The following is a 13,705-nucleotide window of genomic DNA, read 5'->3' on the forward strand; positions in this document are numbered from 1 at the left end:
ATGTGGGAAGTTGTCAATTACCTGGGTTACCCAGCCTGATTCATGTGGGAAATTGTCAGTTACCTGGGTTCCTGACCTTATTCATGTGGGAAGTTGTCAATTACCTGGGTTACCCAGCCTGATTCATATGGGAAGTTGTCAGTTACCTGGGTTACCAGCCTGATTCATGTGGGAAGTTGTCAATTACCTGGGTTCCTGGCCTGATTCATGTGGGAAGTTGTCAATTACCTGGGTTACCCAGCCTGATTCATATGGGAAGTTGTCAGTTACCTGGGTTCCTGACCTTATTCATGTAGGAAGTTGTCAATTACCTGGGTTCCTGGCCTGATTCATGTAGGAAGTTGTCAATTACCTGGGTTACCCAGCCTGATTCATGTGGGAAGTTGTCAGTTACCTGGGTTCCTGACCTTATTCATGTAGGAAGTTGTCAATTACCTGGGTTCCTGGCCTGATTCATGTAGGAAGTTGTCAATTACCTGGGTTACCCAGCCTGATTCATATGGGACGTTGTCAGTTACCTGGGTTCCTGACCTTATTCATGTAGGAAGTTGTCAATTACCTGGGTTCCTGGCCTGATTCATGTAGGAAGTTGTCAATTACCTGGGTTACCCAGCCTGATTCATGTGGGAAGTTGTCAGTTACCTGGGTTCCTGACCTTATTCATGTAGGAAGTTGACAATTACCTGGGTTACCCAGCCTGATTCATGTGGGACGTTGTCAGTTACCTGGGTTCCTGACCTTATTCATGTGGGAAGTTGTCAATTACCTGGGTTACCCAGCCTGATTCATGTGGGAAGTTGTCAGTTACCAGGGTTACCAGCCTGATTCATGTGGGAAGTTGTCAATTACCTGGGTTCCTGGCCTGATTCATGTGGGAAGTTGTCAGTTACCTGGGTTCCTGGCCTGATTCAGGTCGAGTGACGTCATTTTCTGTGTTGTCAAAAACGTACATATGCCTGGCGAGATTGCATAAATATGTGCTGGCCGTCCTAAGGATATGCAAAATGTTTAGAACACGGAAGATAGGCACAAGATAAATGTGTGAGACAAACAGCTATTCTATGTACAACTCAGTTACACATATTATAACTTTAATAAATATATTCAACTTCAGAATGGGCTTTGTCAGGCTAAATTGTACTATACAGTATTTTTTTCTTTATCAATTTATTTTTGTTTTGTATTTAAGCAGGAAGTTTCACATTAAATGAGTTGTGTTCTATTTTAAACATGAAGAATGTTTAGCCTTGGCATTTCACAAACATTACTAACTAAACATTATAAGGTACATTTTCTCTTGACATAGCCCATAATGCTTCTGATTCAGTTTGCAGCTCAGTTAAATAGTTGCCTGTAGAACTGCTGTAACTTGTTTTGCAAGTGATTGCAGATCTCATTCAGCAAATTCACTTGGATCACTGAAATCCTTCTGTTGTCAGAAAAACCTTCAAGGGAAATGCAACTTTACACTAAAACAGAGTCTAACTTATCATTTAATTAAAACCTTCCTTGCTGTACTTGTTTCTCAATGTGAAGTGTGACTAAAGGTTCCTATTTTTCTCAGTCGCTGTATCTGAAGCATATGTTGGAATGGTTATTTTAGTCAGTTACTTTCATTTTTGCTTTAGTTTCTGTTGAGTTATTCAGTTCAGTATTGTTACCTCCCCTTTATTTGTTGTATTTTATTATCTGCCCTTGAATAGAGACCATGACATTGAGGACAACGAGGACTTGTATGATTCTGTATACCAAGAGGGTGGTGACGATGAAATATACGAGGATCTTTGCTCAACCAAACGTACCCGACATAAACATTCACGCGTCAGTAGTACAACTAGCGTACGTATTCATTATTTACATTTTTACAAGGACTGTGGTCATTTTGTGATGACAGAACTGTACATCAGTGCCTGAACAGAGCACGGAGGTAATGCTAAATGTAAGTATGGTTGTTATATGAGCCACACCATTTGTTACCAGCAAGGATCCAGACCAGCCTGTGCATCCACACAGTCTGGTCTGGATCCTTGCTGTTCGCTTTCAAAGCATGTTGCAATTAGAGAAACCATTAGCGAAAAGCATGGCTCCTGACCAGACTGCACGAATGCGCAAGCTGGTCTGGATCCATGCTGGTCGCAAAAGCACAATGTTGGTTTTCTCATGGCGCGGCTCATAGAGTAAAAAGAACTTTGTGCTTACTGTGATATCAGTGTTGTTGTTTTCTTTCCTACTACCACCCACCTAAATCTTTTGTTTTGGGTTTAACGCCGTTTTTCAACAGTATTTCAGTCATGTAACGGCGGGGCCACCCAAATCTATTGATGAAGTGGGGAGGGGGTGTATATTGTTTTCCTTGTGTAGGTCAGTCTGTATATAATCTGGTTTCTAATCAGTAACAAGGAAATACCTTTATACCATCACCTCAACACAGCAAAGTTGTAGCTTATGATAAAATTATTACAGTGATTGTTGTCAGTAGATGACATTTATTGTGTTGGTTTTGAGGTTAGTTTTATCAAAGGACCTTGAGACTGAAAGGTGTTTCCCCAAAAATAACTGGAGAATGGATGGGGAAGTGGTTGAGAAGGGGATGGGTAGGGTCATCAGACTTAATAAGATGACTGCTAGTAATCACTAGATAACCACTATTTCTGTAGGATCAGTTGGTCAAAGTCAAGGTCAGAGTGATCTCGAGACTGAAAACACTTTTTGAATACTAACTCAAGAGTGCTTTGTGATTGCATTTAGTCACTAGATGACACCTATCAGGTCACTGTCACTAGATGACACCTGTCAGGTCACAGTCACTAGATGGCACCTATCAGGTCACTGTCACTAGATGACACTTATCAGGTAACAGACACTATGTCACTAGATGAACCCTATCAGGTCACAGTCACTAGATGATGACACCTATCAGGTCACAGTCACTAGATGACACCGATCAGGTCACAGTCACTAGATGACACCTATCAGGTCACAGTCACTATTTCACTAGATGACACCTATCAGGTCACTGTCACTAGATGACACCTATCAGGTCACAGTCACTAGATGACACCTATCAGGCATTGTCACTAGATGACACCTATCATGTCACAGTCACTAGATAACACCGATCAGGTCACAGTCACTAGATGACACCTATCAGGTCACAGTCACTAGATGACACCTATCATGTCACAGTCACTAGATGACACCGATCAGGTCACAGTCAATAGATGACACCTATCAGGTCACAGTCACTATTTCACTAGATGACACCTATCAGGTCACTGTCACTAGATGGCACCTATCAGGTCACTGTCACTAGATGACACTTATCAGATAACAGACACTATGTCACTAGATGAACCCTATCAGGTCACAGTCACTAGATGATGACACCTATCAGGTCACTGTCACTAGATGACACTTATCAGGTAACAGACACTATGTCACTAGATGAACCCTATCAGGTCACAGTCACTAGATGATGACACCTATCAGGTCACAGTCACTAGATGACACCTATCAGGTCACAGTCACTAGATGACACCGATCAGGTCACAGTCACTAGATGACACCTATCAGGTCACAGTCACTATTTCACTAGATGACACCTATCAGGTCACTGTCACTAGATGACACCTATCAGGTCACAGTCACTAGATGACACCTATCAGGTCACTGTCACTAGATGACACCTATCATGTCACAGTCACTAGATAACACCGATCAGGTCACAGTCACTAGATGACACCTATCAGGTCACAGTCACTAGATGACACCTATCATGTCACAGTCACTAGATGACACCGATCAGGTCACAGTCAATAGATGACACCTATCAGGTCACAGTCACTATTTCACTAGATGACACCTATCAGGTCACTGTCACTAGATGACACCTATCAGGTCACAGTCACTAGATGACACCTATCAGGTCACTGTCACTAGATGACACCTATCATGTCACAGTCACTAGATAACACCGATCAGGTCACAGTCACTAGATGACACCTATCAGGTCACGGTCACTATTTCACTAGATGACACCTATCAGGTCACTGTCACTAGATGACACCTATCAGGTCACAGTCACTAGATGACACCTATCAGGTCACAGTGACCACAAGACCAGTTTCTCATCAGTAGCTGGAAAACACTTTGATCTATGGTCATCAAATATCATAGTATTAAATGTCAGTATATGAACCAAATTATTTTTTGGGTCATGATGTTTACGGTCATAGTCATAATTACATTGAGTCTGAAAAAGGTTTACAGTCTGTAACTGGAAGACACTATACTATGATGGTCAAACTTAATAGTATTGTATGATTGCCTGTTGTCAGTGAATAACCCCTATCATTTTGGGGGTCACTAGATCAAAGTTCAAGGTCACAGACTGAAAGCAGTTTCTTATCTTGGTCAGTAGCTAAAGAATACTTTTGCCTAGAGCTATCAAACTTTGTAGCATGATTGCCTATTGTCAGAAGACAGTCCTTATTAGTGACCTTGACACTAAATATTGTGTAGAAAACTAAGGCCTGTGGTCATATTACATAGTGCGATTGTCTATTATTAGTAGAAGACCCCTGTCACGGCTTGATTGTTACTTAAACTGGGCAAGTTTTTAATGTTGTATTATCATACTGTTTTTGTGACTATACAGGTGTCAGAATTACCACCACCACAAACAAAGAGAGATTATTGTATAAAAGAGATGGTAGATACAGAAAGAAACTATGTAGATGCCTTGAGAATGATTGTTCAGGTAATATTGCTCATTGTTTTACCACATATCCAAATTTCAGATGCTTGTGGCTCAGGTTCTTCCGTCCAAACAACAAGGCTTAGTTTTGTTTATGACTTCAGCATTGTATTAGACAAAACACTCTAGATATTTAAACAGAGACAGTCTGTAAAGCATTGGAATAATATTACATTTCAAGTCCAAGTTTGTCTATATACTTTTTAGCTCACCTGTCACATAGTGACAAGGTGAGCTTTTGTGATCACCCTTCGTCCGTCGTCTGTGCGTCCATCCGTCCGTGCGTGCGTGCGTCAACAATTTCGTGTCTGCACAATAGTGGTTTCGTTTATGATTTTATTTTAACCAAACTTGCACACAACTTGTATCACCATAAGATCTCGGTTCCTTTCTTGAACTGGCCAGATCCCTTTATGGGTTCCAGAGTTATGGCCCCTAAAAGGGCCAGAATTAGCTATTTTGACCTTGTCTGCACAATAGCAGCTTCATTTATGATTTGAATTTAATCAAACTTGCACAAAACTTGTGTCACCATAAGATCTCAATTCCTTTTTTTTTAAACTGGTCAGATCCCTTAATGGGTTCCAGAGTTATGGCCCCTGAAAGGGCCAAAATTAGCTATTTTGACCTTGTCTGCACAATAGCAGCTTCAGTTATGATTTGATTTTAACCAAACTTGCACACAACTTGTATTACCACAAGATCTTGGTTCCTTTCTTGAACTGGCCAGATTCCATCATGGGTTCCAGAGTTATGGCCCCTTAAAGGTCCAAAATTGGCTATTTTGCAGCCATATAGATACTTCATTTATGGTTTTATTTGATACAAACTTCCAAAATATCTTCAACAACAATAAATCTTGGATTCCATGACAAATCAGATCCAATCGTAGGTTCCAGTGTTATTTTATATCTGATTACCTCCCCTGATTGTAATCAAAATGGATTTATATCAGTAAGTACTTATAGGACTTATTTGAAATTTCATTAAAGTCATTAGTTGGTGGACGGATAGCTCAGTGGTTTGCACACTGGCCTTCCAATCCTGAGGTCGGGGTTCGATTCCTGGCAGCTCCTCGGGAATTTTCAGAAACGCTTTTCAGTGTTTCCCACCCAACTAGAGGTGTACTGGTCAGGAACCCAGGCAATCCTTGCGTGTATCAGTGCTATACACTGGGCACGTTAAAGAACCAGGCTGTCTATTCGAAACGAGCTAGGCTAAGTTAGCTGGATAAGCCTGTATCTGATTTCTGATCTCTCTGTCATGGGGGCTTTGTCTCACTCTGTCCCTCTGGTCAGATCGCTCTGTGTCTGTACTAGTAGAGGATGAATTATGCGCCCTGTGTGGCTGCATTTGAACTATGTAAAGCGCCTTGGGCGCTATATAAATCTGGTATAATTTAATGTACAACGCCAGTGAATATACTATGTGTAAAATTAGGCGTTTAATCAAATAAAAGCAGTTTCAGTTTCAGTTGGACTGAGCCAATCAGGGTAGATAACTATGGACTGATTTTATGTCAAATTACCTCCCTTTATTTCAAATTAAAATTGGTATATCTCCATAACTAGTGAAGATACTGATCTGAAATTTCATTTATGTCAACAAATTTATTTGGCAGATCCTTCTTTTGTTCACTTACAATAATTTTTTTTTAATTACTTCCCTTTTACGTTACTTTAACAGGGTTTTCCCGGACGCAGGTTTTCTGCGTCCCTGACGCGCTTTTACTGCTTTGAACTCGCATTTTTTAGCACCTCTGCGTCCCACTGGACCCGCAAAATCGGTCACGAAACTCCTTTGCACTAAAGCCTCCTATGCGCAGATACCCATGTAAAATGCGCAGTTTTTTACCACCTGGACCATCACGGAATCGTGGGTGCTCATTATACACAGGTATAGACGATTTTCCAACTTCAAAACAAGTTTTGTTATCGATGTTCGCCATTTTGGTAAAGGGAAACTACTCTCCGCGCTAACTGTCACCGCTAAAATCTAAGATTGCCGTTACGTTCCGTAAAAGATCGAATGGTTTATTTTTTTATTAAACAACATTAATTTCATATAAATTTAAAGTATTTTGATGAAAAAATATTAATAAATCACAGAAATTATGATACTAATTAAGGATCGAGTATTATCTTTAACCGAGATAAAACTGTAAACAACATAATTGACACAAGGTGACACGTTAATTGCCGGTAATTACTGGCTATTTAATCATAACAAAAAGACTATCACACCTTTTGTAATCAGTCTGAATTGAGAAGCTCATGCCATTTTGAAAGATACCATTCCGAAATATTGAATCAACTGCTTTCTAAATTAAAAAGATACAATTAAGTTCATTTGGTTTTAGGGTAAATTTTTATAGTAATAATGTCCATTTTCAAGATCAATAATTTGTGGACCCCCAAAAATTATTAGGGACCCTTAAATTAGCAGCCATGGGAGTCCATGGACTCCCAAATAAAAAACCCGAGGGAAAACCCTGCTTTAAATAGCTTATTTTTAGTAACTTTTTTAATATTGGCCGTAGGGAAAAACCGAGACCACTTTTCTGTGGTACAACATGGATGGTACCTCCAATTTTTAGGTGTATTTTGACATATCTGTACCTTGTAAGAATTTTTTTTTCTTTTTGGTTAAATTTCTTCCCTTTGTTGTTCCCGTCCTCTGGACTTAGATATTTTTTCTGAGGACCTTCTTGTCCTCAAGTGCAATGATAACAGGTGAGCGATATAGGGCCATCATGGCCCTCTTGTTGTAACTAGTGACATCTTGGATGAGAGACCTTAAAGAAGAAATGGTTGTCACTAAGCTGATATGCTCTTTTTGTCAGTAGTAGTCTGGCAAGCTTGTTAAATGGTACCATAAGGGACATAGAGGGTCTCCCCCACCCTCAACATTAAAGTTAACTATTCATGTACACTGATTGTTTAATTTCTAAGAAATGTTTCATTCTTCTTGCAAAGTTTGGCAGTATGTGCTTATGCTAAACTGCCATGTAAGAACTGTAAAAGCACATATTTTCGCTGGGTCAAAATTTTGTGATTATGAAATTTTGAGCATGTTCATGAGGTTTAATAGTCGCAAAATTGTAAAAATGGTATCCTACTTTGAATTATACTTATGGTGAATATTTACGTGAGGATTAATTTTCGTGAGATGTAGATCCTCGTAAATATAGCCAAAATTAAACCCTCATGAAAATTTCTGCTTTTATAGTACTTCATTAGTTTAGCACTTGGAGCAATAAACTTTCTTAGGCCCTTTTCTGGTTTCATATTATTATTTAAACTCTTTGTGTTGAACGTTTTTCTGATGCTGTATAAACATGAATAAAAATTAACTATCTGTTGTATATATTTATTCCAGCAATTTATAAAGCCATTAAAACAAGTGATATCCCATACAGACAAGGAAATTATCTTTTCACAGATTGAGGTAATATGGGTTTTTAGCTCTATCTTCACACAAGATTTATAGAATGTGCATTATATTTAAACATTGTTGTTTGATGAAAATTTGCATCTGACTCTTAAAATATGATACAGTCAAAACTATGCAAAAGACCACATGTAAACAGAGATAATGTGTGAACAGAGTTAGTCGTATGCAGAGACAAACTCAACAGAGACCATGAATGTGAACAGATCCGGATCGATATCACTAAGAATAGAAAATGTTTGAAAAATCTGTTTTCATGGAATTTTTACATCTCTTGTTCTTTGAAATTTGTTATTGAGAAAGATTAATGTACATAGATAGATCACAGATCTGACTCCAGTTAGAGTCATGGTCATATTTTCAAGGCACTTGAGAAACAACTTTTATAAGCTTCAACCTTTTTTTGCAATTTTATACCAAATACTGTAAAATTAGAATGTTTTGCAAGAAATTTATTTTGGCTGTTTTTGCTTCGAAAATGAATACTAAAAAGTGCTGTTACTGTTATAAATGGTCCTTTATATTTCACATGTCTGCCATACATCAAAGATATTCTACTTCATCTAATAATTCTTATTTTAAAAATTGCTGATGTTTAGCGTCATGAAAGTACATTTTTTTGTTTGCTATATTTTCACAGAACATGCTAGAAGTACACACAGGTTTTCATGCTGAATTACACAGAGCATGTACGACAGATAGACCAAAAATACATGAGGTTTTTATCAAATGGAAGCCAAAGTTTCTGATCTATGGTGATTACTGTTCAAACTTGCCTAAAGCGCAAGAACACATAGAAGAACTGACCAAGAAAAATGAACAAGTGAAGGACACAATTGAGGTAATAGTTGTAGCTTTATTAAACAACTTATTCTAGGGTAAACTTCAGTAAAACATCATATGCTCCCAAGTTGCAAAGGGATGAGGCAATTGCTTGGTTGTCTACAGTGTCAAGAGATCAGAACCTAGCAGATATAAAGGAAATAGCTTGGTTTGATGCAGCCCTGGTGCAAGAGCCGTTAATTCTTAATCATGCTTAGTTTCAATTTACATTACAATGTTTAGCCAGCCCACATAGCTCAATAGGGAGAGAGCAGATCTATGGATCTTAGAGTCATGAGTTGGATCCCCAGGTGGGGCATATGTTCTATGTTTGATAGAAGATATTGTGTCTGAAATCAATCGTCCTCCACCTCTGATAATTCATGTGGGAAAGTTGGCAGTTACTTGCAGAGAATAGATTTGTACTGGTTCAGAATCCAGGAATACTGGTTAGATTAACTGCCCGTTGTTACATAACTGAAATACTGTTGAAAAACAGTGTAAAACCCAAAACAAACAAACATCGCAGACTTAAAAAATTTCAGTCTTTGTGATCTACTTGTAAATCATGGTTCGCACAGGTCCTTGAAAGTCCTTGAATTTGATCCTAAGTCCTTGAAAAGTCCTTGATTTTTTTCTTCAAAAAATCCCCTGAAAAAGTACTTGAATTTTGAAAAAAAAGGTAGAAAAGTCCTTAAATTTTGCTAAAAACGGGGGTGCAATCGTATTGTAGGGGAAAAATACAAAAAATAAATAATAAATAAGTCAAAACGAGCGAAAAAACGGTGTAAAATAAAAATACATGCACACCCACGGAGGGAACGCTAGTTGAACACCATACGGAAGTTAGATACGGAATAGCGATTTTCACAACGTTAAAATATGATGCGCAAGGTCATTGTAGCGTGACATATCAACAACAACGAGTGGCCCAAAAAATAAATGTAGTTTCGCCAATAAATGGCTTACACAGGATGATTATTCATCGTGGTTAAAGGAGATTAAGTCAGACAAGCATAAGTGTATGTGATAAACTCATTGATGTCGGAACTATGGGAGAAAGTGCGTTGAAATCACACGCGAAAACAAGAAGTGAAGTCCCTTAAGGACAAATTGAAAACTAGTCTTGAGAGCTTGAAAGACTTATAAGAAACATGTACTAAGTATGTATACAGGCAAATATAGCTCATAAAAGGTAATCCCATTGAAGATCTCATAAAGGTTAAGATATGCTATTGTAGCTTATGGAAAATAAAACTGTTCTGTAACTTTTCTTCTATCATAATGCGATGAGCCTAAATGGTTTTGTAATTTAAGATTTAAAGCGATTAAAATAGTCCTTGAAAATCGATAAAAAGTCCTTGAATTTTTTTTGCCAAGTCCTGTATGAACCATGTAAATATTTTCTCTAGTTCAAGAAAAGAATTGCAGTTTTCTTTATTGTTGGAGTATGAATAGAATCATTAAATTTTAGTATATTGAGACATTTGTGGAGACCAAAGGGTAAATGCTGTCTTGACAGTTTTGACAGTCAGTACTGTATGGGTACACTTAAACAAAATTATTTGATATAAAACAGTTGATATATAAGGAAGTTGCTTAAAAACAAACATTACGGTAAAAAGGAACAGTAACAGAAGAAATTATGTCAAGAGTTGTATTTCATCATCAGAACTAAGATTTGTAATTGTTTATGGCACTACAAAGGGTATTAAAGTAGAGATTTTAAATGTGAATAAATCTGAAAATTTTAGATAGATATAAATACATTGTATGTACTATTTATTTCATTTGGCACAATTTAATTTCAGGATTGTGAAAGACAAGCTAATGAGGCAAGATTTCGACTGCGAGATCTCTTACATGTTCCAATGCAGAGAGTTCTTAAATACCACCTTCTGTTACGGGTAGGTACTTGTGAAATATGAAAAAGAAGATCTGAGATCAGGGGTCTCTATGGTTGAGGTGTTAAGGTTGTTCACGTTGAATCATCTGCCCCTAACGGCTTGAGGTTTGAAACCATGCTTGGTATGTAGAATTCTTTCAAGTGAGGAATCCATCCAGCTGGCGTATACACCGGTAGTTCTGCCCATGCCTGAAGTAATACCGTAAGGTGCAACTGGGGTCTTCATCCATTGTGAAAAGCTAGAAAGTTGCCATACGACAAGTAATTGTGTCAGTGTAATGTTAAATCCAGTCAACCCAACAAAAAAAAACAACTGAAATACCATCTTATGTTAACGATACATACTAATGAATCTAGGTTGTAGGTATTTACAAATGGAATGTAGAGTACAGGTATGTACCAGTGAAATGTAGATTACAGGTATGTACTGGTAACTAATGAAATGTAGATTACAGATATGTTTCAGTGAAATGTAGATTACAGTAAATACCAGTGAAATGTAGATTGCAATATGTACCAGTGAAAATTACTAGTAAAATGTAGATGACAGTATGTACCAGTGAAAATTACTAGTGAAATGTAGATGACAGATATGTATTTGTGAATGTACGTCACAAACAACCATTTACGAACAATAGCACTCGATTACCCGCAGGTATAGGACCTAAGATAGACTAAAATAGCTTCAAACATTTGTTGAAATCAAGTAAGATTAGGTTGTGTTTGAAGTGAATGTCTCATATACAGGTTTATTTTTGCTCTGATACTTACATTTTACATAGAAAATATCAAAAAAATAATTGTATTGTTTTTGTTGCTATAGGAACTGATAAAGAATACTGACCGGACACAGAATGATGTATCGTTCCTACAGCAAGCCCTCGAGGCAATGCAGGACCTCTCCTTATATGTAAATGAGGTGAAACGGGACAATGAGGCCCTGGCACTGATCCAAGAAATACAGAATAGCATCACAGATTTACAAATGGTACAGCAATTATTTGTGTGTAGGAAACTTTTGTAAAGCCTTTCTCTGTATATGATTAAAACAGTATCAGTGGAAAATGAAAGCCTCCAAAACCAACTGAATGTCAATTAAAGTATGTTGCTTTGCATACCTGTAGGTAAAAATGACTTGCCAACACTTAGGGGTAAAACTTGGAAGACCCCTAAAATGTGTTGAAACTTTTTTGTAAAAGAGGACTTGGTTTATTCTTATTTGACATTATTTTTCGGCAAAGCACTGAGACACCTGGGAACAAAATAAGCATTCTTTAGATTTTATCCATATTTAATGACAGTCATAAATTTTGTCAATATTTAATGCCAGTTTTCATAGATATTTAGCACATCGGACTTTTGTATAGGCGGATACATTTTTTTACTTAAACATCTTCTCTGGAAATACTGGTCAGAAGTACACCAAACTTGGTCAGTAGCATGCTGGCATTGACCTCTATCAAGTTTATTCAAATGGTTTTATCTTGGCACTGTTAGGGGCAGCCATTGCTAAAAATTAAAAAAAGCTTTAAAAACTTCCTCTATGAACTGCTTGATGGATCTTCATCAAACTTGGTCTGTAGCATCATTATAAGGTCCTCTCCCCAGTTTGTTCAAATGGGGGCACTTGGCACCTGTAAGAGGCCACTAGAGTCAAAATTAGAAATACCTTTAAACGTCTTCTTCACATGAACCGCTTGAAGGATTTTCATCAACTTGGTCTGTAGCATCTTTTTAAGGTCCTCTTCAAATTTTGTTCTACTGGGGTCGCTAGAACCAAAATTAGAAATTCCTTTAAACAACTTCTCACAAACCAATGGAAGGATCTTCATCAAGCTTGATCTGTAGCATCATTATAAGGTCCTCTCCCAATTTGTTCAAATGGGGGCACCTGGCCCCTTTGAGGGGCTACTAGGACTAAAATAGAAATGCCTTTAAAAGACTTCTTATTATGAATCGCTTGAAGGATCTTCATCAAATTTGGATTGTAGCATCGTTATAATGTCCTCTTCCAAATTTGTTCAAATGGGGGAACTTGGTCCTTTTTAGAGGCCGCTTGTGCCAAAATTAGAAATACCTTTAAATGACTTCTCTTGAACGGCTGAAAGGATCTTCATCTGTCTTGGTCTGTAGCATCATTATAAGGTCCTCTCCCAATTTTGTTTAAATGGGAGCGCTTGGCCCCTTATAGGGGTCACTAGAACTAAAAATAGAAATGCCTCTAAAAGACTTCTGCTCATGAAATACTTAATTGATCTTCATCAAATTTGATCTATAGCATCATTATAAGGTCCTCTCCTGATTTGTTCAAATGGGCGCAGTTGGTCCCTTTTTAGGAACTGCTTGAGCCAATTTAAGAAATAACTTTAAATGACTTCTGTTCATGAAGCGCTAGAAGGATCTTCATCAAACTTGGTTTTTTGGCATTAATTTAAGATACTCTCCCAATTCTGTTCAAATGGGGATACTTGGCCTCTTTAAGCGGCCACAAGAACTAAAAATAGAAATGCTTTTAAAAGACTTCTTCTCATGAACTGCTTGATGAATCTTGGTAAATAGATCATTATAAGGTCCTCTCTTAAATTTGTTCAAATGGCATTTGGCCCTGTTTAGGGCTTGCTAGAGCTAAAATTATAATACCTTCTAATGATTACTTCTCATTAACCACACAATGGATCTTCATCATACCTGGTCTGTAGCATCTATATAATGTCCTTGTATACATGTGTTCAATTTGGGGTGCTTGGCCCCTTTAAGGGTCAGATGGTTAA

General features: G+C 37.7%; 1 protein-coding gene across 10 annotated transcripts in view; it reads left to right on the forward strand.

The window, feature by feature from the left end:
- The window catches only part of LOC123543477 (proto-oncogene vav-like), a 106,525-nt gene that overhangs the window by 40,869 nt on the left and 51,951 nt on the right, over positions 1-13,705 (forward strand). For 8 of the 10 annotated variants that reach the window (XM_053524500.1, XM_053524497.1, XM_053524492.1 and 5 more), the window contains exons 5-10: positions 1,704-1,839; positions 4,658-4,759; positions 8,135-8,203; positions 8,847-9,047; positions 10,840-10,935; positions 11,758-11,922. In XM_053524500.1, the coding sequence (XP_053380475.1) occupies positions 1,704-1,839; positions 4,658-4,759; positions 8,135-8,203; positions 8,847-9,047; positions 10,840-10,935; positions 11,758-11,922 (769 nt within the window). The remainder of the gene's footprint in view (positions 1-1,703; positions 1,840-4,657; positions 4,760-8,134; positions 8,204-8,846; positions 9,048-10,839; positions 10,936-11,757; positions 11,923-13,705) is intronic. The other 2 variants (XM_053524496.1, XM_053524495.1) reach the window with 1 other exon arrangement.

Source organism: Mercenaria mercenaria, chromosome 15 (assembly GCF_021730395.1).
Source record: "Mercenaria mercenaria strain notata chromosome 15, MADL_Memer_1, whole genome shotgun sequence".
NCBI classification, from domain to species: domain Eukaryota; kingdom Metazoa; phylum Mollusca; class Bivalvia; order Venerida; family Veneridae; genus Mercenaria; species Mercenaria mercenaria.